This window comes from Jaculus jaculus, chromosome 6 (genome assembly GCF_020740685.1).
Source record: "Jaculus jaculus isolate mJacJac1 chromosome 6, mJacJac1.mat.Y.cur, whole genome shotgun sequence".
NCBI lineage: Eukaryota > Metazoa > Chordata > Mammalia > Rodentia > Dipodidae > Jaculus > Jaculus jaculus.
The window spans coordinates 81,256,492-81,283,633 of NC_059107.1; the positions used below are offsets into that span (position 1 = coordinate 81,256,492).

The 27,142-nt window shown below is 36.1% G+C and overlaps 1 protein-coding gene across 2 annotated transcripts in view; it reads left to right on the plus strand.

Moving 5' to 3' along the window:
• Nucleotides 1–27,142, plus strand: part of Lrrk2 (leucine rich repeat kinase 2) — a 169,308-nt gene that overhangs the window by 128,702 nt on the left and 13,464 nt on the right. For both annotated transcript variants that reach the window (XM_004662176.2, XM_045152027.1), the window contains exons 41-43: nt 5,739–5,899; nt 14,847–15,017; nt 24,743–24,843. In XM_004662176.2, coding sequence (XP_004662233.2) covers nt 5,739–5,899; nt 14,847–15,017; nt 24,743–24,843 — 433 coding nt within the window. The remainder of the gene's footprint in view (nt 1–5,738; nt 5,900–14,846; nt 15,018–24,742; nt 24,844–27,142) is intronic.

A 27,142-nucleotide genomic window follows, 5' to 3' on the forward strand; every position in this document is an offset into this window, starting at 1 on the left:
CACCTAAAGGCACTGGAAAAACAAGAAAAATCCAACCCAAAGAGCTCCAGAAGGAAAGAAATAATTAAAATTAGAGCAGAAATTACCAAGGAAACAATTAAGACAATTGACAAAACAAAGAGCTGGTTCTTTGAAAAAATAAACAAGATTGACAACCCCCTGGCCAATTTGATCAAGCAAAAAAGGAGAAGCTTCAAATTAACAAAATTCAAAATGAAAAAGGAGAGATCACAACAGACATAAGTGAAATTGGGAGAATCATCAGGACTTATTTTAAAAACCTCTACTCCACAAAACTGGATAATGTGGAGGAGATGGATAAATTCCTGGATGCCGACCATCCTATCAAAGCTAAACTCAGAACAGATTAATCACCTCAATGAACCCATCACACTCATGGAGATTGAAAAAGTAATAAAAAACCAACCTCCCCCAAAAGAAGAGTCCAGGACCAGATGGCTTATCAGCTGAATTCTATCAAACCTTCATGGGAGAAATCAAACCAATCTTCCTTAAACTGTGCCAAACAATTGAAGAACAGGGAAAGATATCCAACTCCTTTTATGAAGCTAGTATCACCCTAATTTCAAAACCAGGCAGAGATGCCATAAGAAAAGAAAACTACTGGCCTATTTCCCTAATGAACTTAGATGCAAAAATCCTGAACAAAATCCTTGCAAACTGAATCCAACAACACATCAAAAACATTATCCACTTTGACCAAGTGGGATTCATCCCAGGAACACAAGGGTGGTTCAACATATGGAAATCTGTCAATGTAATACACCACATAAATAACTAATATCTCTCCAAGCAACTCATGGTCTAACCTACTTAGCAACAAATAACTGGTTGTGATGCCCACACAAGTGCAATAGTGGCACACAGCCATGGTGGGGATCCAACTCTCTTGATTTGTCTAACTGATCCTCTCAGCGGTACAGGACCCATAGCTGGAGCTGGGAAACAAGTCACAATGATATTCAAACATAAACCCTCTCTCCCATATCAAGCTACTATCAATCATGAGCTACAAGAGGGCCTACACCTATTAAACTCTCTATTAAAAAAAAGTATGTGTTATTTCATTTGTCATGGAACTAATTTACTCTCCATTGGAGAATCTGCTTCTCTTTTTCAGATAGATGCAGATCTTAAGGAGAGAGTCACCCCATCATATCTCAAAAGACCCCCAGCTGGAACTAAGGAAAATTAGCAAAACAAGCAATGGTGCTCTTTTCCTGATGAACCAGATACCAGCACAAGGGGGAAGGAGACCGACACAGAAAAAAATCAACTCCTACCAAATCAGAGAGCCAGAGCCTCAGAGGCCCCCAACACCTCATCACTGAAGCAGACCAAAAATGAACCTAACATGGCTCAGGGAAATTTTGTGGAAGAGGGGGCGGAAAGAATGTCAGAGCCACATGTTGGGTCAGAATATGCAGAGACATTTATCATACCAATAACTGTGGGCTAACTCCACAAAGCATGACCCATATCCCTCAACAAGGAGGGGCCAATGGGGAGGGGGTAGGTCATGGATGAGCTTAATAATGGTACCAAACTGCCTGTATTTGCTGAATAGAAAACTAAAATAAATAAATAAATAAATAAATAAATAAATAAATAAATAAATAAAAGAGCATCTAAAACTAAAAATAAATATAAAAATACACAAATGGCTAAGTTTATGTGTTTCAGGTAAAAATTCAACTTGTTAATTTTAACATTACTGTTATACCTGAAACAAAATTATGTGATTTTTGGGTAAAGTAAAGAATGTTTAAGTAAAGCATTTATGTTAAAAAATATTTGAAAAATACTCATTTGTATACAGTGTTTTAATTATGGCTGAGTTATTGTCAGGAAGGCATGATTTATACTTATTTTGATTTCAAAAGCAAAAGCTATTTTACAATTCTAAGATATTCAAGTTGTAAATTAAACTTAAATTCTATACATGTACATTATAAATTCCCCAGATAATCTTTATGTTTTAGTGACATTGTTTTAATTGTCACTACATATATATATGCTATTCCAAAGTATTTTGAAAGTGTCTGTGTTCTATTTTCATTGGGAAATAGGCATGCATTATGAAGGTTCTGGATACTTTTCCATGATGTGTGACTTAGCTTTGACTTTTTTTTATCCTTAATCTCCTGCCTTTCATCAAGAATAGTTAATGGGCTTTTAGTAAGCCCTTAGTAAACTTTCCTTCTAAGCTTATTACTTATTATTAAGGTCAACTCCATTAGTGCATTAACCTAAAATATGTATACCAAAATGGACCAGCTTAATGTCAAATGTCCTGAGTACATCCTGGATGAGAGAACCTTACTTGATGAAGTTGATATGCTCACACTAGCCATTATCCAAGGAAAAGTTCAATGTGTCATAGCTTTTCTGCTTCTACTCTCCAGCAATGATGGGTACTACATAGTGAAGTAAATATTTATTGATACAACATGAACCAAAGCCAAAAACACAAGGAAAAGATTTAAAATTGCCTCCCTATGGGAAAATATTCTCTCAATAAATGTCATACTATATCTGTGAGATAAAGGAAACAAAAAAGAAAGAATTGAGGGAAATCAGAAGTTTAAATAGGTATAAGGCCAGTTCATGACACTTTTATTAGTTGTTAGGAAATGGTGAGATCTCTGACCAGGGACAAAGAATGGATGAGATCAAAACATCATGTTTTATATTAACTAGTTTTTATTACTTGCTTTGATTACCAAATATAGTTACTTTTATAACAGGTCAGGCTTTGAATCCTGACATCATCCTCATACAAATGGTAGTTTATTTATCCTAACTTTTGGTTCAATGATTCTTTGTTAACTGTAACATATAACACAATTAATTGTATTGTGAATTGTATCATCAAACAGATCTAGAAGTTTATATAGTTACAAAAATATTCTCCAAAATTTTAATGAAAAATAAATAGGTGATAGACTATTAAAAGCTACAAGAAACCAAACTTCTATATAGTTTTAAGAAGGGCAAATAAATGAAGATAACAACAAATCCCAATGGACTCTTACTGTACTTTCTTTCTTCCTCTTTTCCCCTCATCTTCTTACTATGTTTTTCTATTTCTTTTCTTTTCTTTTTTTATTTTTATTTATTTATTTATTTTTAAAATTTATTTATTTATTTATTTGAGAGAGACAGACACAGAGAGAAAGACAGATAGAGGGAGAGAGAGAGAATGGGCGCACCAGGGCTTCCAGCCTCTGCAAATGAACTCCAGATGTGTGCGCCCCCTTGTGCATCTGGCTAACATGGGACTTGGAGAACTGAGCCTCGAACCAGGGTCCTTAGGCTTCACAGGCAAGCACTTAACCACTAAGGCATCTCTCCAGCCCCTTTTTTTTTTAAATTTTTTTGAGAGAAGTTCTCACTTATAACCTAGACTGGCCTTGAACTCTCATCTCAGTCTCATGTTTGCCTCCTGAGTGTTGGATTATAGGCATTAATCTCAGCCCAGCTAATATATTTCCATTTTAATAATAAACTACTCATTTGATAATCAATTAATTCAGAATACCTTTTCAGTAACTGTAATGGTATATTAAAGTCTGTAATATTTGTTGGTGACATGGTTGTTTTTAAACTTTAAATCTTGGTCACCAGGTTTGATGACACTGATTTTTTATTATTTTTGTAAGAAACATATCTTTTGTAATATTGGATTTTTAAAAGTAAAATTTTTGTCATGGTTATCTGTCAGTTGATAGGAGTAGGGTATTGAAGTTGCCTACTTCTATTGTGCTAGGGTTAGTCTGTGACTTATATCTAACAGTGTTTGTTTAATGAAATTGGATGCACCTGATTTTGGTGTATATGTGTTTAAAATTATAATGTCTTCTTGTTGGATTGTTTCCTTAACCAGCATAAAGTGACCTTTCTTATCTCTTCTAACAACTGTTCATTTAAAGTCTATCCTGACAGATATTGGAAGAGCAATACCAGATTGTATCCTGTGTCTACTTGCTTAAAGCACCATTTTCTGCTCTTTCACCTTAAGGTAGCATCTGTATTTTATAAAGAGGTGAATTTTATAGAAGCAAAAAATAGAAGGATCCTGCCTCTTAATTCATTCTGTTACTCTGTGTCATTCCATTGGGGAATTGAAATAATTTATAGTTATTATTGAAATGTATTTATTAATTCCCATCATTCTTCTTGTTTTTTGTAGTACTTAGTGTTTTTCAATTCCTTTCTTGCATTGACTCAATATTCAACCATAGTCTATTCTTTCCTGTGGCCTCATGTAAATATTGCTTTTCCTTCTCTTTAATCTGAAGGATTCCTTAAGTTCTTTTCTCTAGAGTGGGCTTAGTGGTCATGGATTCTTTAGTCTGTTTTAAACATGTGAACTTTTTCTTTATCTTTAAATTATAATGGATAGATTTGCTGGGTATAGTAGTCTGGATTGGCAGCTGTCTTTCAGAACTTGGAATACATCATTTAAATATCTCTTTGCTTTTAAAGTTTCTTTTGAGAAAAGTATTGTTGCTTTCTGATACCTGTCTTGATAAGTGAGTTATTGCTTTTCCCTTGATGCTTTCAGTATATTTTCATTGGTTTATATACTTAGTAGTTTAATTATAATATGATGAGGGGAGATTCTTTTCTAGTTTTATTTGTTTGCTATTCTACATTCCTCCAATGTCTGTATTGGAATATATTTTCCTAATTTTGGGAATTTTTTGAATGATTTATTGAAAATACTTACTATGCATTTATATTGAAATTATTCTGTGCTTTGAATTCTTAGATTTGAACTCATCTTGAAGGTCTGGACATGACTGTTCATACCTTTTTAAAAAAATATATTATTTTATTTATTTATTTAATTTATTATGAGAGAGAGAAGAAATAATGGGTGTGCCAAGGCCAGTTCAGACATAGGTACTACCTTGTGCATCTGGCTTATGTGGATATTGGTAAGTCAAACCTGGGTCCTGAGGCTTCACAGGCAAATTCCTCTCCAGCCCCTCATACCTTCTTATAACTTGATTTATTTTTACTTGTTGGAATGATCCAAACCCTTTACTTGGTTTTCAAGCTCAGATACTCTGTCCTCTCCATGATATATTCCACTGGTGAGGGTTTTCTAGAGTTTTTAGCTTAACTTTCTGTGACTTACATTTTTACATTTCCAATTGGTTTTGCTTCAGTTTTTCTATTTCCTTACTCTTATCTATTGACCTGCTTGTTTCATTCACTTGCTTTTTTCTGTTTTCTTTTGGGATCCTTCAAGAGTTTCTTGTCTTGTTTGATTCCTTTGAGCATACTTATAATCATTCTTTTGAGTAATCTTTCTGGAATTTTGTGTATTTCATTATTACTAGGGGCCATTTCTCTGTTGACCAGTCTGGAACAGATTCACCCCAAGAGGCTTTGTAGGAATTGCACCTGGTTTAATGAATTTCTTTACAGATCTTGTTTCCGGCTGTAGAAGAGCATACTGTGTTTTAGCTTGTCTTCTTTTACTTCCTAAGTTTCTTTGGTGAGACTTCCATTCTACTATCTTAACTGGAAGTCTGCAATATTAATTTTTTTATGTTTTAATTTCTTTGTGAAATATCTTTCAACTTTAAAGGTAACATAAGGTTTGGTATGTTTATATAAAATATATTGCATATTCAGGGAAATTCTGACATAATTACTATACCTTAATCATATTTCAAAGTGGTTTCTTGTATATTTTCTGGCAGATATCTCCACTCAGCCATGATTATATACCGTGACCTGAAGCCCCACAATGTGCTCCTTTTTACTCTCTATCCCAATGCAGCCATCATTGCAAAGATCGCAGACTATGGGATTGCACAGTACTGCTGTAGAATGGGGATAAAAACGTCAGAGGGCACCCCAGGTAGGCAATGCATTTTCTTAAGTCTCTCCTTAAAATGGATTCCCAGGGTCCTCAGATGTGAGTTCAGGAGTGTGAAAAGAAAAGTGTAACTTGTAATATGAATAGATGTTTATTCTTCTTTTTAAAATATTTTATTTTTTATTTACTTATTTGAGAGGGAGAGAGATACAGAAATAGGCAGGTAGAGGGAGAATGGGCATGTCAGGGCCTCCAGCCCTGTAAACAAACTCCAGATGCATGTGCCCCCTTGTACATCTGGCTTATGTGGGTTCTGGAGAATCAAACCAAAGTCCTTTGGCTTTGCAGGCAAGTGTTTTAACCACTAAGCCATCTCTCCATCCCCAGATGTTTATTCTTTATATATGATGATCATTACTGTTGCCGTCAGGTTTGCATTGCTGGTAGAGATCACCCAACCAAGAGCAGCTCCTTGAAAAAAGAGGTTTATTTTGGCTTACAGGCTGGAGGGGAAGCTCCACAATGGCAGAGGAAAACGGTGATATGAACAGAGGGTAGACATCACCATCTGGCCAACATAAGGTAGACAATAGCAACAGGAGAGTGTGCCAAACACTGATAGGGGGAAACTGGCTATAACATCTATAAGCCTGCCCCCAATAATACACTGCTTCCAGGAAGTGTTAGTTCCCAAATCTCAATCAGCTAACATTCAGAAAACCTAAGTTTATGGGGACACCTGAATCAAACCACTACAATTACATAAACATTTTTATTGTTCTTTTTGTAGATTAACAAAAAATTAAACTTGTAGTTTTTCAGGAGAAAATTTTAGTAAAGAGGAGAGGATATCTGATGTCAAGTTAGATTTTAATTTTTTTTTTTGTAAGAGAAAGAGGTAGACAGAGAGAAACAGTGTGTGTGTGTGTGGGGGGGGTCACCACAGCCTCCTGCAACTGCAGACAAACTCCAGATGTATATATTACTTTGTACATCTGGCTTTATGTGGGTACTGGGGAGCTGAAGCCAGTCAATCATGCTTTGTAACCAAGAACCTTTAACTACTGAGCCATCTATCCAGAACTCACATTACATATTTTTATTTATTTATTTATTTATTTGACAGAGAGAGAGAGAGAGAGAGAGAGAGAGAGAGAGAGAGAGACAGAGAAAGAGAAAGAATGGGTGTGCCAGGGTCTCCAGCCACTGCAAATAAACTCTAGACACATACACCCCCTTGTGCATCTGGCTAACGTGGGTCCTGGGGAATTGAACTTGGGTCCTTTGGCTGTGCAGGCAAGTGCCTTAACTGCTAAGCAGTCCCTCCAGCTCTCAAGTTATGTTTTTAAAACCTAGACTGATTTATTTATTTATTTATTTATTCATTCATTCATTTATTTGATAAAGAGTGAGAGAAATAGGCAGAAAGTAAAAGAGAATGGGAACACCCAGGCCTCTAGCCAGTGCAAATGAACTCCAGTCATATGTGCCACCTTGTACATGTGGCTTATATGAGTCCTGGGGAATTGAACCTGGGTTCTTTGGCTTTGCAGACAAGGACCTTAACTGCTAAGCCATCTCTCCAGCCCCAAAGCTAGACATTTTAATTATCTTTAAATAATATGTCAATAGTAAAAGTTAACACAAAAGCTTTAGTCTTGGTTCTGTGACAACTGAAAATGTGGAAAATCAAACTCAGATTTAAAAATATTTTTCATAACTCTGAAACTCAACTCTCAAAACTCAAGATTTAAAAAAAAATATTATTCATTTGCCAGTTGAGAGAGAGAGGTAAAGAGAGAGAGAGAGAAAAAAAAATTGGCACACCAGGGCTTCTTGCCACTGCAAATGAACTTCAGATGCATCTGACATTTTGTGCATGTGGCTTTATGTGGGTGCCGGGGAAATATAACCAGGGCCATCATACTTTCAAGCAAATGCCTTCAACCACTGAGCCATCTCTCCAGCCTACGTTTTTTAAATAAATAATTTTACCTGTTTTTTATTAAGGTCTCTTTTTCTGACATTCTGTGAGTATACATATTTCATCACTGAAATACATCCCTGTTTGAGTTCAGTGGCTAATTCTGACTTGACCAAGGATGATGTAATTGTTGGACAGGAGCATCAATATTAATTCTTTCATATCTGGAAAGTCAGTATTCCTAAACATTTTTGGCTTTGTAAGTTTTACATGCAAGATTTTACGTGGGCTGTTTTTGGTTGTACTGTTTCTGGTACAAACATACAACCTTCTTCTATAAAGGTTTTCATATGACATGTAGGGCTTTCAACATAGAACTTCAGTTGTGCTGTGTAAATCATAAGTTATTGCTTCAATATGTAAAAACAGTGTGTTTTTCTACTTAGTTCAGCACAGTATGATGAGTCATGGTAACTATGGGGAATGAAATGTGCTCACTCTTGATGCTATTTCATCCTTAACCTCTAGGAGTCCTGGGCAGTCTTGGCTTATCTGGGATTTTAGTGCTGCTTTTTAGAGTCACTCCCAATCCTCTTCTGCCATACCTATTTTAGTGACCTCACTACTACTACTATTAGCCCCTCTGCTGCTGGTGGAGATCCATTCCCTATGCCCTGTTATATCATTGCATTTTCTCAATATGAGTCTCATCTCAATGTTTACCCATGGACATCCCTTTTCCCCCTAATTGCCTCAACACCCTTAGTTTTCTACTTTCAGGTTTATCAGTCTCTGGTTACTAAGAAACAACCACAGCACCAGGGATCTGCACATGCTGCTGTCTTTCAAATTTTGATTTGAAAAGGGATTCAGGGACTATAGTTGCTTATTTATAAATAAGGCTTTTGGAAACTTGATATCTTGATGATGAAGCTTAATTCAAACAACATGACTAAGCTAGAAGAAAGGACATTAGAGGATGTCTCTAGGCAAAGGTCCCAGTTTGTTTTCCTCTCCTACAACCTATGAACTCAAATAAGCAAAGGGCCCCAGATTTCTCAGGTTCCAATGCTTGGTTGTAATTTTGCTCCAAATAGGCATTTTCCAGTTTATTTTTGTGTCCCTGAATTTTGGAAGTAAGCATACATTCTCCTATGTAGTTCAGAGTGTGTATTTGTAGCTGAGAATCTTTTCACTTAATAATTTAAATAAATCTGTAATGTCTAATTTTAATAACATATATATGGAGAAAGATGACAAGAAAAAACAAGGCCTGATTCCTTCTCTTCTGCTCACTGCCCTCCCAGACACATGAATTATCTTATTATAGCCTAAAGTTCTGTTGACTATTTCTTTATTTATTGTTAGAGCACTTATAATTATCCCTAGTAATTCAATAATGGCCAAAATAATTACTATTTCTTGAGCACTTGCTGTGTTCCATGCTGCATGGCCAGCTACATTAGAGGTACAATCTCTTATCCTTATATCACATCTATAAATTTGCTATTATTTTTCATTTACAAAAAGATAAAATTATGAGTAAGATAATGTTTCCAAGTAATGGCCAGCATGCTAATTCAATCTAAATGAGAACTTCATCCAGATGTATTTGGCTAAAATTATTTAAAAGTGTATGTGTGTGTGTGTGTGTGTGTGTGTGTGTGTGTGTGTGTGTCAGAGAGAGAGAGAATGAGAAAGATGTTAGTGACTTTTGTTGCTGCAAATGAATGCCTGACTTTACATGGTTAACATGGCTGGCTGAGGAATTGAACCTTTGCTGGCTGGCTTTATAAGCAAGCACCTTTAACTACTGATGAATCTCCTCAGCCTCATACTTAGTTTTATTTAAATCCTATACTCTACCTTCTAGGTCTCATGCAACTTTGACATGTGCTTGAAGATTATTAACTATTCAACCTTAATTACAAAACCAGAAAATATAAACAATAGAGCCATGAGTAGCAAATGATGTTAATTACAGGCTTGAAATAAACCAATATTTCCACCAAGAAAAATGGACACAAACATGACTTTCTTTTGGAATATTTGTTCATTTTTTGATGTGATACCAAAGTGGGCTAATTACTTAGTAAAGGGCTGTAGATTATCCTTCTCTATCCTGTGAACAAGACTGTGAGACTGTGTTTTCATGGGGAAGGCACTCTTCCTTTGCAGCTTTCTGTGCTTACTAGAGCAGTGGATCTCTACAGGCACTACTCATGTACTTTGGGCTGTTCTTTCCCATTTCTCTCCTTAGTGGTGTAGGCCAATCAGCAGCTAATCCAGTTCAACTTGCTTCACACTCAGAGCATTTCATTTTTACTATCTGATTTTCTGATTTTTGTCAAAACTTTCCTAAAACTCCAAGCCAAATGAATGTTCCTGATTCCTTATAATCTGTAATGTCTAATTTTAATAACATATATATGGAGAAAGATGACAAGAAAAAACAAGGCCTGATTCCTTCTCTTCTGCTCACTGCCCTCCCAGACACATGAATTATCTTATTATAGCCTAAAGTTCTGTTGACTATTTCTTTATTTATTGTTAGAGCACTTATAATTATCCCTAAACTCTGGCCTAAATTAGCATTAACAACACCTATCACTACTACTGCTACCATTACCAAATGTGTCCTTGCCCCAAATCATGCTGCTCCCTGGGAAGAAAAACGTTCCTCTCATCTGAGTTTTATCTACATTTTCCCTTTGGTGGATCTTTCTATTAATGTTACATCTTTTAATCTTATAATTTCTAGTGAAATGAAAGAGCATATATTTATTATATATTTTTGTATATGTTTTATATTAACCTCAACTGAAGTGCCTTCACCCTGGGTGTCATGGGAGTATCAGAGTTATGGTTGTCTCCAAAGGACAGTGAGAGGACACAGTCTTTAAGAGCATGAATACCTGTGCCTGGCTTGTGCTTAGCATTTTGCATGAGTTTATTATGTCATCTAATCTTCATGATGCTCTGATATTGGTCAGGTTGGTATTCCTAGTCTACAGATAAGGGAACTCAATGGAGAAAAATTTAAAAATACTTGTAAGGTAGTACAAGATGCAAACCAAAGCAGCATAAGATCAGAAATTGTGGCCTAGCACCATCACAGTCCAAAGTAGAAACATTTCATCCACTGACAAGGACACATTGCCATGTCAGGTCCATGTATACTTGTAAAGGTAAATATGGGGCAGGTGATTTCATCATTAAATGACTTGAAGAGTTCCAGCCTGTGATGAGTACAGAGTTCAGTGGACTAAATGCTTCTGGATATCGTCAGGTCAGTCAACAGCCACAAAATGCACAGTCTATGGACATATAAAATCTTATTTCTGTATGTACTATTCTGTATATACTATTACTGGTAGAGCTAGGCTCAACTCATACTCTTCTGAAAGTAAAAAACAAATATGCCTGGTACCACATGGCATATCCTCAAGCTCAATATATTTCTTATTGTCTTGTCTGTCTCTTTTTAAATTTAATCATTATTTTGGCTAACATGTGGGCTTCTCTAAAAAATTTCTTTTAAAAATAAATTTTAAACAATAAATCCTAATTCAATTATTTTTTAAAATGATTCCTTTTCAAAATTTTTATATATTTATTTTCAAGGAGAGAGAGAGAGAGAAAGAGAGAATGGGCATGGCAGGGCCTCTAGCCACTGCAAACAAACTCCAGATGCATGTGCCCCTTGTGTATCTGGCTTACATGGGTCCTGGGGGAATTGAACCTGGGTCATTTGGCTTTGCAGGCAAATGCCTTAACCACTAAATAATTTCTCTAGCCCATAATTCAGTTATTTTAACATAATAATTTTTATGGTAATTCTACAGAGGAAAATTATACTTACTGTATATTATTGTATCTATGCTGCTGGCAGTGATTTATTAACATGTACAAAGTACTGAATTGAATAATTTGAGGTGCTCATCAATAAATTTTTAATTAAATCAAGGACACTAGTAATTCACTGGATGAACATAAAGAACCATGTAAAAGGAATAGTAATTAAGGTGCTTTCTCATGATATGAATAATATTATGTTAACATATTGAGAATAATGTCATTGAAGACATGGATTCTGAAAGGGAGAAGGTGAAATTGAAAATATTTACATATTGAAGTAAATATTTCTTTCTTTATACTCATGATTATCTTCCTTAATGTTTTTTGAATCATTGTGAAAAAAAAAATCCAGTATTCTGTGCAGCTCTCCTCTGTGAGTAGAAGTCTAGAGAAAAAAAGAAAAAAAAACCACTTATAAATAAACATGTATATTGGATGAGAATCAAGAAATTAGAAAGCTTCTCAAGTCTCTTTCTATTTTATGATCCTTTGAGTCCAAATTCTACTAGTGCATTTACCAATGAAAGAAATACACTGGACATTTAATAGTCCTTGAATAGAACCTTGATATAATAGATAACCCAGTTAGTGTGCTGTATGTATAATAAGTAATTGAAAAAGATTTAAATCAGCCTCCAAAATCCCTTTTAAATTCTAAGAAGATAATTATTAAAGATTGTCAATAAGCTCATATGCAGGTGTCTTGTGATTTCAAGCACCCTTGACTATGATTATATCTGTTACTTTAAAACACTTCTGAAGGGTGTATATTATTTATAAAATGTTGTCTGTTGACTGCTGATACTTGTGCATATCAAATGAAATATTCAGAAAAGCTTCTGTAAAATGCTATAGCAATTTTAATTCAAGGTATTTTGTCCTGTTTATGTCATGTCACAATTACACTTTATTGAAACTATGTTTTAGAAATCAATTACATTCACAATTCATTAGCTTAGGGCATAAAAAGTGGCAGTCTGGTTATATAGATGTGTTTGCTTTCCTGGCTAGCATAAAATTGGCAAGAACATCAGCTTCAATTAGGAAAGGTTTATTTTGTACCACAGTTTCACAGGTTTCAGTCGCTGGTTGGCTTATGCCATTGATTTGGCCTGAAGTGAGGTGAGCTACTGTGGGAAGCATGTGGCATAGCGAGCTGCTCTCATGGCAGTCAGAAGCAGAATGAGGTGAGAGAGGGACAGAGAGGCTTGAGGCTAGATGCACTCTCAAACAGTGACCTGCTTTGTCCAATCATGCCCCACTTCCTGTAACCGCCACCACTTCTCAATAGTCAGTTCAGTTATAAATCCAGCAATGGATTAATCCATTGATGAGGCTAGAGCCCTTATAATCTCTGTCTTTTTGATTCCCCATGTCCTTCCACCTTGCTGAAGAAATGCTCAGCTTTACCTACTTAGAACTGCTTCTGAATTCAGTCCTTTCCTGGAAGGCTGTGAACTCATACATTGTATCATCCTGGTTGCACATTTACATTATAAAAAACACATATGTTCATTGCAAAACAATCTTAAACTATTGACCAGGAAATAAAATATACACAATCAGGGCTGAGGAGATGGCTAAGAGGAAAAATACACTTACTTCTCAAACCTGAGGACTTGAGTTTTATCTTCATGTATAAAAACAAAAAGCCCCACACTGTGGTAGGCTTCTGTAATCCCAGATGACTACGAGATGGGAAACGGAGTCATGGTAATTGCCTAGAAGCACACTGGCCAGCTAAGCTGGCAAGGAGCAAGTGCCACAGTAAAGAAGGAGGAGGAAAAGAAGAAGGAAGAGGAGGGGAGATAGAGATTCTGCCCCCATGAGATGGGGAGGTGATGATCAACACCCTAATGTCCTCAGATCTCTACATGTGTGGCACAAGTGTACATGCACTCATAATCACACACACAAAATCATTCTTATATTTTTATAACTTATTTTATACATTAATTATGTATGTTTTCACTGATTTTCATTTTGAAAACATTTTAACCTGCCCAAACTTAAAAGGATAATACAACATATATGGCTCTACCCAACGTATAGATTCACTCATCATAAATGTATTGCTCACTTGTTCTCTTTTCTTCTATTCTCTTCATATGTGAATATAAATCTTTGAGGTGAAGTCAGAGATACCATGTTATACCAATATGAAATATACTGACATGTATATTTTTAGTATAATTAATTCAGCTTATTTTCCCATACATTTGATAACTGTCTTCCCACAATTATATTTCAGATTTTCTTTTAAGTTATTTTATAGTATATCATGTTAAAATGATTTTTAATTTGCTATATAGAATGTATTATTGTGCTATTTTTTATGGTTGGATCTTTTAATATTTTTAATTTTTATTTATTTATGTGAAAGCAGAGAGAGATGCAGAGAAGAGAGACAGACAGAATTGACACACCAGGGCCTCAAGGCACTATATAAATTAACTCCAGATGCAAGTGTCACCTTGTGCATCTGGCTCATGTGGGCACTGGGAAATTAAACTCCAGTTGTTAGGCTTTACAGTCAAGCACCTTGATTCCTGAGCTATCTCTCCAGCCCTTTTAATTATTTTCACTATTTTGAAATGATGTTAAAATTGCCAACTTTTTCATGAAGAATTGAAGGTGATTTTCTTGTGGGATAAAAGGTTTATTGCTTTTCCAAAGAATTTCAGGCATAAGACTAAGAGGACTTTGATTTTTTCAGTTAACTAATGAATCGAGTGACTCATTCTGTGGTAGTGGGGATTGAACCCAGGGACTCCTGCATGTTAGGCAAGTGCCCTGGCACTGCTTACTACTCCAATTCTTTTTGTATTAATGGACAAAAGTGATATAGGCATTTTCTTTTATAATGGTTAATTCTTTAATTATGAATCCCAAATCAATAAGTCATTATTATTTGTCCTTATTACAGTTTAGAGTAATCTTACTGAAGATTAAAGATCTTATAATAGGATTGTATCATAATTATAGAGAAGCATATTAAAGACTGAAATATCTTATTATGTTTCCAGATTGATCTTGGGGGGCATTATCCTAGGATACGCCTATTTACTGATCTGATCAAGGTTATTTCTCACAGAGGAGAAAATGGCCTGGTTTAATACTTATCTTATGGATCCTCTCTTTTGTCAGATGGCTCAAGTATGAGCCCTGGTGTTGTTCATATTCATTGTTACATCTGCTTCTTTTCAGGATTCCGTGCACCTGAAGTTGCCAGAGGAAATGTCATTTATAATCAACAAGCTGACGTTTATTCATTTGGCTTGCTTCTCTATGACATTTTGACAACAGGAAGTAGAATAGCAGAGGGTTTAAAGTTTCCAAATGAGTTTGATGAATTAGCAATACAAGGAAAATTACCTGGTAAGTTCTATTCTTTCTGCAACACATATTTTTTCTTAAGGTCAGCATTTTCATTTTGAAGCTATATAATTCATCACAGCTGATAACTTTGGTTTCATGCATGGATATTCTTAAATACCGTAATTTAGTAATAAAATCACATGAAAAAGCAAGGAGTTTTATGATTATCAAAATCCAGTTAGTATTGGTGTATTTTGTATTATATATTGAAGAACACTTAGGGAAGAAAAACTACCATTAGAACTCCAAATTTGATGATTTCTAGTTCTGATAAAAGTTGCTTTGTGTCAGCCGGGCGTGGTGGCGCACGCCTTTAATCCCAGCACTCGGGAGGCAGAGATAGGAGGATCACCGAGAGTTCGAGGCCACCCTGAGACTCCATGGCGAATTCCAGGTCAGCCTGAGCCAGAGTGAGACCCTACCTCGAAAAACCAAAAAAAAAAAAAAAAGTTGCTTTGTGTCCACTAGCCTGGAGTATTTTCATTTTCTTAAAGCAAAATAATTCATTTGCATGAATGATAGCTTGAATTGTTTCCAGTAATAACCTTTTGCAATATGTATTAGTAAGAATTTGTAAATGAGTATATAATGAGATTTAAATCTCATTGTTCATCATATCTCATTGCTTCAAGAAGTCTATGACTTTGTCATTCATCCTGTGATTCTTAGGTTATTTCCTACTTCAAAGTATTTTTTAAAGTTTATTTAGCTGATTCTCATATTTTCTGCTTTTCTTCTAATCTAAGAAACACTCTTGACTGTGTACAGAGCCATGAATAGGGAACATGAAACTTACTACCCAAGGCATTTTTAAAGACTGGCAAAGGGAAATTTATTATTCCTCAAGTAACCCTCAGATGCCACTTGGCCATCTTCCTTAGTTCACCAGTTAACTTTCCATTTTAAACATCCTGGCCTCTATTCTGAATGACATTTCTCTTATGTTCACAAAACAACAGTGTGGACACAAGAAGGTCACTGCTTACTTTGAGTATTAAAATAAAAAAGTATGGATACATCATGTGTTGGCACCCCCTTTTCCCTTATTTCTGCCCTCATTCCACTGTAGCCCCTCCTCAGTGGGGTTGCAAGAATTCTTTATGGGGCTGTGGGTTGCATTGTGGGAGCAGTAGTCAGTTGTTGGGGGAAGGGATGCCTCTGGACATGATGTCTCAACCTGTGACTCTTACAATATTTCTACCCTCTCTTCCACAAATTTCTCTGAGCCTTGGTGGGTGAGTTTTAAGTCTACTTCACTTATGAACTCTTAGGAGCTTCTAGATCTCTGCTGTGGTAGGTGGTGAGTATCCTCAGGGTCTGTCTCCATCCTGGCAATGATTATCAGGTTCAGCATGGAAGCAGAATTCTTGCTCATCTTCCCAACTCCTAACAGGGTACGAATGCATGATGTACCTATGCAAAATATGTTGTTAAGAATAATAATTATTTATTTATTTACTAATATCATTATAAAAATAGTATTTCTAAAGAAGCCATTTATTATATGAGCCAAGCTGGTTTCAAAGGCTTGACAACATGCAGGTATGGAATACATAATCTATTCACTTGGTAAGTGTATTTCTTTTCAAAATTATTTTTGGAAGTTTTAATCTTTTATTTTATATATATATATATATATATAATAAAAAAAAATATATATATATATAATATATGGACAACTTCTATACTTACAAACAACAAATCATGATATTTCCCTCTCCTCTCCTACTTTCCCCTTCATAACTCTGCTCTCTGTCATATCTCCTCTCTTTGTCCATTAGTCTCTCCTTTAATTTGGTGTCTTCATCCTTTTCTCCTATTATAAGGGCCTTGGGTAGGTATTGCTAGGTACTGAGTGGTCATGGATATCGAGGCCCATTTCTGTCCAGACTGTTGTATATAAGGAGTGGTACCCTTCCTTTGGTTTGTACATTCTTTCCACCATGTCTTCCACAGTGGACCCTGAACCTTGAAGGGTGTAAGATGTTTCAGTGCTGGACACTCCTCCATCCTTTCTTCTCAGCACTATGTTGCCTTTTGGGTCATCCCAGTGGTCATTGCCATCTGAAAAGAGGAGCTTTTCTAACAAGAATTGAGAGGAGCATTAATATATGAATATGAACATTAAATGTAGTGCTTTCAGGGAAATTGGTAAGCATAATACATGCATTTATCCAGACAAGAGTAGGTTTTATACCCCTAAGTCTCATGACCTCCCTTGCCGTAGGCTATTTTTTAATTTTTTTTTGTTGTTGTTGTTTATTTGAGAGTGACAGACAGAGAGAAAAAGAGGCAGAGAGAGAGAGGAGAGTGGGCATGCCAGGACTTCCAGCCACTGCAAAGAACTCTAGATGTGTGCGCCCCCTTGTGCATCTGGATAACGTGGGTCCTGGGGAATTGAGCCTTGAACTGGTGTCCTTAGGCTTCACAGGCAAGCACTTAACCACTAAGCCACCTCTCCAGCCTGCCGTCAGCTTTTTATTAGGTTTTTAGTACCAGGCATGTATCCCCTCCGATAGAGTGGGCCTTCAGTGCAATTAAAGAGCAGTTGGTTTCCCCTACAGCAGAAATGCTACTCTTGCACTCATTCAGTCACATGGCCTGTCTGGCCAAACTTGAGGCTTCCAGTGTCCACTGTTTTCATTGCTGATGATTTCTGTCTCCCATAAGGCTGCATACACTACAGCTTTATCCAACTGTCAGTTGGCTGGTGTACAGAGAAAAGGTTTTCTGCTCAGCTCCAGCTTGATTTCTCAGTGCCTTTGCCACTCAGGCATGTGACATCTTCAGCAATATTATTTTACTATCTCTTTCTCATAGGAAACCAAGGGCCTTTGCAATAGCTTGTAATGTTTTAGAAGCAACAGGGATCTCCCTGGCCTACAAATCACTGGAAGGTATTCCATCCCTGGCACTGAAAATTTTGAAATAACAATCTATGACTTCTGGATGTGCTGTTATTCAAGAAAGTAGATTTCATATGTATTATTCAGAGTATCTTGAGTTTTTATTGACCCTTCCCCCACCCTTCCTTTATAGAAACTCTTCCCCTGACTTAGTTTAGGCCATTCCCCGCCCTGTAATCTGTTCTTCTGTAGAATATATATACAATACCATCACCTTAAGACCTTCCTTCTACTCCCTCCTTTGTAGCCTTTTTCTAGCTTATGGGCCTCTGCTATTGATTTTTGGTTCTAGCTCACACATAGGTCTATACACATATGAGAGAGAGCATGTGACAGTTGGTTTTATGGGACCTGGTTATGTCCTTTAGTATAATCCTTTCCAGATTCATCCATTTCCCTGCAAATTTTGTAATTTCATTTTTCTTTGCTACCGAATAGAGCTCCATTGTGCAACTGTACCACATCTTTATTATCCATTCATCTGTGGATGGACATATAGGCTGGTTCCATTTCCTAGCTATTGTGAGTGGAAAGGTAATAAACGTGGTTGTGCAAGTATCTCTAAGGTAGTGAGAAGAATAATTAGGACATATACCTAGGAGTGCTACAGCTGGATCATATGGTAAATCTATTTCTAGTGGTCTCAAGAACCTCCACACTGATTTCCACAATGGCTGTATCAGATTACCTTCCCACTAACAGTGTAGAAGGGTTCCCCTTTTATTGCATCCTTACTAACATGTATTGTCATTTGTTTTCTTAATGGTAGCCATTATGACAGGAGAGAGATGGAATTTCAAAGTAGTTTAAATTTGCTTTCTCCTGATAGCTAAGTATGTAGAACACTGTTTTAGATGTTTATATGCCATCTGTACTTCCTCTGGTGGGAACTCTCTCTTTAGTTCCATAGCCCATTTTTTAATTGGGTTTGATTTCTTACTGTTTGGCTTTTTGAGTTCTTTCTATGTTCTTGATATTAATCCTCTGTCAGATGTGTAGCTGGCAAATATTAGGTTGTCTCATTTCTCTATTCACCATGTCCTCTGATGTACAGAAGTTTTGTAATTTCATGAGATCCCAGTGGGTGATTAGTGGTTTTATTTCCTGAGCAATTGGGGTTACATTCAGAAAGTCCTTGCCAATGCCAATATGTTGAAGGGTTTCCCCTAACTTTTCTTCTAGCAATTTCAGAGTTTCATGTCTGATATTAAGGTCTCTGATCCATTTGGATTTCATTCTTGTGCATGGAGAAAGACAAGGGTCTATTTTCATCCTTCTTCATATAGATATCCAGTATTCCAAGCACCAATTTTGAAGAGGCTGTCTTTTCTCCAGTGAATATTTTTGGAATTAAAAATAATCAGATGGCTATAGTTGGTGGATTAACATCTGGGTCCTGTATTCTGTTCCATTGATCCACATGTCTGTCTTTGTGCCAATACCATGCTATTTTTGTTACTATGGCTTTGTAATATAGCTTAAAATTGGGTATGGTGATACTACCAGCCTTATTTTTGTTGCTCAAATTGTTTTGGCTGTTCGAGGTTTTTTGTGCTTCAAAATGAATTTTTGGATTTTTTTAATATTTCTGTAAAAAAAATGCCATTGGAATTTTATTGGGGATTGCATTAAGTGTGTAGATAGCTTTTGGTAAGATTGGCATTTTCACAATATTTGATTCTTCTAATCCAAGATCATGGGATGTCTTTCCATTTTTGTGTCTTCTGCAATTCCTCGCTTGAGTGTTTTAAATTTCTCATTGTAGAGATACTTCATTTCCTTGGTTAAGTTTATTCCAAGGTACTTTATTTATTTATTTATTTACTTTTTGAGGCAATTGTGAATGGGAGAGATTCCTTGATTTCATCCTCCATTGTTAGTATATAGGAAAGCTACTGATTTCTGTGTACTTATTTTTTATCCTGCTATGTTGCTAAAAGTGTTTATCAGCTCTAACAGTTTGCTAGTATAGGCTTTAGGGTCTTCTATGTATAGAATCATATCATCTACAAATAATGGTAATTTGATCTATTCCTTTCCAATTTGTATTCCTTTTATGTGTGTCCTTGCCTTATTGTTATGGCTAAGACTTCCAGTACTATATTAAATAAAGTGGGGACAGTGGACACCCTTGTCTTTTTCTTGACTTTACAGAAAAACTTCCAGTTTTTCTCCATTTAGTATTATGTTGGCTGTAGGTTTGTCATAGATACCTTTTATTATGTTGAAATATGTTCTATCCCAAGTTTCTGTAATACTTTTACTATGAAAGGATGTTGGATTTTGTCGAAAGCCTTTTCTGCATCTATTGAAATGATTATGTGATTTTTGTCCTTCAGACCATTTATATGATGCATTACATTTATAAATGCATGTATGTTGAACCATCCTTGCATTGCTGGGATAAAGACAACTTGGTCAGGTTGAATAATCTTTTTGATATATTCTTGTATTCTGTTTGCCAATATTTTGTTCAGAATTTTTGCATCTCTGTTCATGATGGAGATTGGTTTGTAATTTTCCTTTTTTATACTGTCTTTGTCTGGTTTTGGTATGAGGGTGATGCTGGCTTCATAGAAGGAGTTTGGTAGAATTCTTTCCTTCTCTATTTTATGGAAAAGTTTGAGAAACAGTGGTGTTAGTTCTTCTATGGAGGTCTGGTAAAATTCAGCAGTAAATCCATCTGGGCCTGGGTATTTTTTTTACCTGGGAGACTTTTTATAACTTCTTGGAGCTCTATACTTGTTAAAGGTATATTTAAATGGTTTATCTTATCTTGATTTAATTTTGGTAGGTCATATGAATCAAGGAAGTCATCCATTTCTTTCAGATTTTCAAGGTTAGAGGCACATATATTCTTAAAGCATATCCTCATAATTTTCTGAATTTCTTTGGTATCTGTTGTAGTGGTGCCTTTTTCATCTCTAGTCCTATTAATTTTTGCTCTTCTCTCTTTCTTCTGGTTAAATTTGCTAAGGGTTTATCAATCTTGTTTATCCTTTCAAGTAACTAATTCTTTGTTTCATTGATTCTTTTGATTGTTTTTTTTTTTTTTTTTTTGGTTTCCATTTCATTAACTTCTACCCTGATCTTTATTATTTCTTTCCTTCTACTGATTTTTGGTTTGCCTTGTTCTTCTTTTTCTGAGGCCTTAAAGTGAAGCATTAAATTGTTTACTTGTGAACTCTCTAATTTCTTAATATAGGCACTTAGAGCTATAAATTTCCCTCTTAGAACTGCCTTCATTGTGTCTCAAAGGTTTTGGTATGTTGTAGTCTCATCATCATTTAATTCTACAATTTATTGATTTCCTTTGTGATCTCTTCAATGGTCCATTCATCATTCAGTAGTGTACTGTTTGGTCTCCATGAGTTTCTGTATGCTCTGTAGCTTTTTGTACTGCTTATCTGCAGTTTAATCTCATTTTGATCAGATACTACAAGGGATAATTCCAACTTTCCTATATTTGTTGAGATTTGCTTTATGTCCTAATATATGGTTTATTTTAGAGAATTTTTCATGTGTTGCTGAGAAAAAATGTAGAGTTTGCAGCATTTTGGAAGGAATGTTCTATAAATATCTGTTAGGTCCATTTGTTCCATGACATCATTTAATTCTGATGACTCTCTGTTTATTTTTTGATGGGATGACCTGTCAATTGATGAGAGTGGGTTATTGAAGTCACCCACTACAATTGTGTTAACTACCATTGATGTTATCTGTGACCTGAAGTCTAATAGTGTTTTTTGTTTTTTGATGAAACTGGAAGCCCCTATGTTAGGTGCATATATGTTTAGGATTGTAATGTCCTCCTGTTGGAGTGTTCCATTAATCTTTATAAAATGACTATCTTTCCTCACTGATGTTGGTTTGAAGTTTATCCTGTCAAATATTAGGATAGCAACCCCTATGTGTTTCCATGCCCATTTGCTTGAAATACCATTTTTCATCCTTTCACCCTAAGGCAGTGTCTGTCTTTCATTGAGAGATGAGTTTCCCAGAGGCAACAAATGGCAGGATCCTGCCTTTTAATCTAGTCTGCAAGCCTGTGTCTTTTGGTTGGTACATTGAGGCCATTGATATTAAGAGTTATTTTTGGAAGGTATTATTTATTCTTGCCATTCTTAGTTAGTAGTGTTCTCTGTTTTCCCTTTACTCACTTGTTTTAACTATTATTTGAGTATGGTTTATTTTTCCTATTTCCTTCTGTGTGTGTTTTGCTTTTGCTTCAGTGTGAAGAATTCCTTCAAGTATTTTATGTAGAGCTTTTTTAGTTGTCATAAATTCCTTTAGCCTGTTTGTATTGTTGAATGTCCTTATTTTTCCATCAATTTAGACAGATAGCTCTGCATGATAAAGTAATCTTGGTTGACAGTTTTTATCTTTCAATAATGACAGAAGCAAAAGTCAAAGGCCCTTTAAATATGAAAGCATCAACCCCCAAATGTAGTTTATTTGAAAGTGGTAATGCTAAACAAAAATATATAACCCATAACCTGCCCTGACATGGAAACAGAGATTAGCTCTTCCAATGCAGGTTTATGTACCTGTTTTTTTTTTTTTTTTTTGTCAGTCAGCCTTTTTACATTTTGGCAGGGAGACTTCCAATCTCAACAATGCTGAGTGCCCACTTTGATACCTCTGTGTTGTGCTGTGGAGCTGGAGTTCGATCAGCTGTGCAGACTGCACTGCCGCTGGGGACTGAATGTAGGAAGTTTGCAGTTCTGATGGTTGGGGATGGGAGAGTTCAGACTCCTGGAGTTGCTCGTGCAGATCCACCGATATGCCTTTCAGTAGCTCCTTAGCTGATCTTTAGATTTCTTAACTTTACAAGGGATGATGAAATTGAAAAATCCCCTTGTTTGGTCTCTGCTGGTGCTGCTGCTTGGTGTGCCTGGCAGGGCAGGGTGGTGCCATGCAGGTGCATGGGTCCTGCAGATCAGTGATCTGCAAGTGCCTCAATGGGATTCTGGCTGTTTTCCTCCTTCCTGGTGGATCTTGGTCTCTCCAGCTTCTCCACTGTATCTAAGAATAACCTATACTTCTTCACTTTTCAAAAGAAGGGTATATTTTGCTGGGGTTTTGCTTAAATCCCTCTCTAGGCTGTTTTGGTGTGGCTCCTATGCCACCATTTTACCAAGAAGTCTCTTTTTAAAAATTTATCAAGTATATACTTTACATGGACACATCATATGTTGGTACAATCATTTCCCTCCTCCCTGTCTCCATTTTGCTGAGTACTCTCCTCACTGAGGTTGCTGGTATTCTCCATAGGGTAGCATGCTATGAGTTGTGAGAGCAGCAATCAGACATTGTTTGTGTGTGTGTATGTTGGGGGTAATGCCTCTTGATATGCCATCTCAACTTGTGGCTCTTACAATCTTTCCGGCCCCTCTTCTGCAAAACTCCCTGAGCCATGATGGGTAAGTTTTAAGTTTACTTCAGTGATGAGTGATGAGCTCTTTGGAGCCTCTTGTTCTCTACTTTGTAGGTATTTAGTATCCTCAGGGACTTTCTTCTTCACTCTGGTGCTGATTATCAGGTTCACCATGGAAGCAGCACTCTTGCTTATCTCCCCACGTCTTCTGTGGTTTTACCTGGGCACTGGCTTGTGCCAAGGCTGGTTTATCTCCTCAGTTCTTACTACCTTCTGAAAAAGAAAAACAGATTCTCTAATATAAAATGAGGTCAGCATCGGTTAACAAAGTTTAAGTTATTAATTTAGAGAGATTTTGATGGATGTAGCTTTTCTTTTGGCCAAAGACTAGTGGGATCTTGTCATTGGAGACCATAATATTGGTCTCCATAGGATTCTGACCATGTTCCCAGTCCCAGACAAGGATTCCTTTCCACTGAGTGAATCTCTTAGCCAATCAGAAAGCCATTGGTTACCCTCCAGGGTTGATTGTCACCATTTCACAGTTGTGCACATCTTGTCAGGCTGGTTGCTTTTGAATAGCAGTGTATCCTGCTTGCTCACAATATTGTTGGCTACTTTCCTCAAGTATCTCATGTAACACTTTTCAGCACTAAACAGGCTAACCATTTCAGGATTAACTCTCTTCTAGATTCCAGTCCGGTCTCTTGGGTATAATGTGGTATCTTCACAAACAGAGTCTTACCTTTTCCCTCAGGTGTGTATTCAAGTGCTTTGACAGAAGCCTGTCTGGTTTTGGGGACCTCATAGGTCTTTCTGATTAACAGCTCAAAGTGGTTAGCAACCAATTTATGGTACTAAGATTTATAGGCCAGAGCCAAATGTTTTAAGCTTAGGTTTCATCCAACCTTACCTATAACCCTTCTTACCAGATGACCCCCCCCCCCGCATACTCCTGTTGAGAATACATCTTTTAGTCTACTATCCAGGAGAAAGGTTTCTATGGTACCAATTCATTTTGAATTTAGTGTGTATCTCCCCCAAACCTCCCATTCTCCTCCCTCCCAAATACTTCCATCTTTATTGTCTGGTTCTTGGCTTGCCTGTATATCTTTTTATCACACACACACACACACACACACTAAACAACTTTTTTTGAGGGGGTGTGGCATGATCTGGCTTTGACCTTGTTTTGTAGCCATGTGGGCCTTGACTCTAAATCCTTCTGTCTCCACCTCTCAATTGTTACAATTATAGGTATGAAAACATCTTTTTAAATATCTATTTGGAGATAAGTTAACACAGTTAATTTTGTTCTATGTAAATACATAGTGAATTTATGATAATGGAAGCTTTTTATTTTGATCTATACTCATATATATTGAGACTAAGTACACAACTTTTCCCTTGTTTAATATGCTCTGTGATTTTCTTTGTTTTAGATCCAGTTAAAGAATATGGTTGCGCCCCATGGCCAAAGGTTGAGAAGTTAATTAAAAAGTGTTTGAAAGAAAATCCTCAAGAAAGGCCTACTTCTGCCCAGGTATACTTGTACTAAAAATTTATTAATATTTTGTGCATAATGTCATATATGTGTGTGTGCCTGTGTGTGTATGCGTATAATTTTCAGAAGTTTATATGCAGACACACACAAATTATAATATACATGTATAGTTTATAAATATACATTAGCATACACATATATGCATATATATATATATATATATATATATATATTTTTTTTTTTTTTTTTTCCTTCTGTGAAATGCATTTTCAATATTTTGTCCAATTTATATTTGATTATTCTCCCACCAATCACCTTTCTTTGGCTGGTATATGCATTGTGAGTATATGCACATGTGTAAGCAGATGTGTGCATGCCCTTTGTGCATGTTTGGGGAGGCTAGAGGAGGACATTGGGTGTTACCCTTCCACATCATTCCCTTGAGTTGGAAACTCTGAATAGCCATTTCATTTGGGGGGCTGGGGTAGGTCAGGTTGACTGACCAGTAATTCTCAGTGATTCTCTAGTCTCTAATCCTATAGGGCTGGGGTTAAAAGCAGGCATGGTGATGCCTAATATTTTATGTGAGTGCTAAGAATTGAACTCAGGCCCTCTCAGGCTTTCATATTTGTGGAACAAGTGTTTTTACCAGCTGGGCCATCTCTCCAACCCCTACCTAAAGATATCCTACTAGTTATTTCTTGATTACCAGTGTCATAAATTTATTTTTTTGCTTTTGTGTGTCTTATATCATTTGTTTTCTTGGGTGGTACTTCAGGGTGGCCTTGAATTTATGGCAATCCTCCTTCCTGAGTGCTGGGATTAAAGGCATGTGCCACCATGCCTGGCTTCATTTGGGTATCTTTTAATGAAGACAATTACTTGTTTTAACTATGGATAATTTTAATAATTCTTTTAATACTTAATATTTTTAGATCCTGTTTTAAGGAATTCTTTCTTCAATGGTCATAACAATATTTGCCTATGGTTTCTCCAAAAATTAAAGTTTGCTTTTATCATTTAAGTTCTTAATCCATCTAGAAATCAGTTTTCTAGTTTCATTTATTAGTTTCTCCTTCTTATTCATCTTATTTGATTTGACAAACATCCACACCCACACACAGTCTGTCTTAAACACACACACACACACACACACACACACACTGTGCTTTATTGAAGATATATAGTCATATCCATACCCAAATTTCTTCCCTCAACTTATCCATTTTTCCTGTTTTCCCCATTTATTTTTCACATCTAGGAATGTTTTAATTCTTAGACTTCCTTCTATATAAAATTTAAAATCCCTTTGGCTAATCTTCAAATTGGTGTAAACCTAATTTTTAGCTTGAGTATCTCTTTATTTATTTATTTATTTACTTATTTTACCTCTAAGCTGTTGTGATTCTGGTTTACAAATGCTCTTTAGAACAATCTTGCCAAAAGCAATGCCTCAGGGGCATTTCCCCCAAGCCCTTTTATCTGTATGGTTCCAACACAGTTTTCCCTTAAGTCAATGATGGTGGGATGGTAGACAGCCTCATTTTTTTTTTTCTTTCTGGTTCTTACTTGTACTGAAAATGTAGTCCCAGAGGGCCCCAACTTTGTGGCTACAGACTGGTTTAGACTTTAACTTCTGTTCTTGGGCTCCATGAGGCATCTGAACTATATAGCTGTTTTGTCTCAGTAGAAAAATGCCTTCAGCACAAACCTGATTTTAAAATTTAACTAATCTCTCTGGTTTTCTTCTCCTTATAATTTGGTCTGGTATTTACTTACTATATTATCACATTTTCAAAGTTTTAAATGCATTAAAAAACTGTTCCACATTTTAGTAGTTTGTAGCTAGAAGTTTGGTTTTCTGCATATTTCCTGAGAGATCTTGCCGTGTTTTATTTATTTTTTAAATATGTATTTTATTTGCAAGCAGAGATAAAGAGATTGAAGAGAGATAGTTGGAGAGAATGGGTGTGCCAGGGCTTTCAGCCACTGCAAAGGATGCATGTGCCACTTTGTGCATCTGGTTTTACATGGGTCCTGGGGGATCAAACCCAGGTCATTAGGCTTTGCAGGCAAGCTCCTTAACTGCTGAGCCATTTCTCCAGCCCCTCTTGCTATGTTTTAAACTTATATACATTTGAATAGAACAAGATAAAGATTGCCTTTATGTTTTGGCAATATGCTGATTTTATATCATAATTAATTTTTAAGTTTTATTCAGATTTATGTGTCTTAATCAGCAATAGCTCACTGTGAATCATGGAACTTTCAATAATTACCTCATCTACTTAACTTACTTGTTTTGTGTTGCTTGTTTTATTTTGAGGCAGAGTCATTC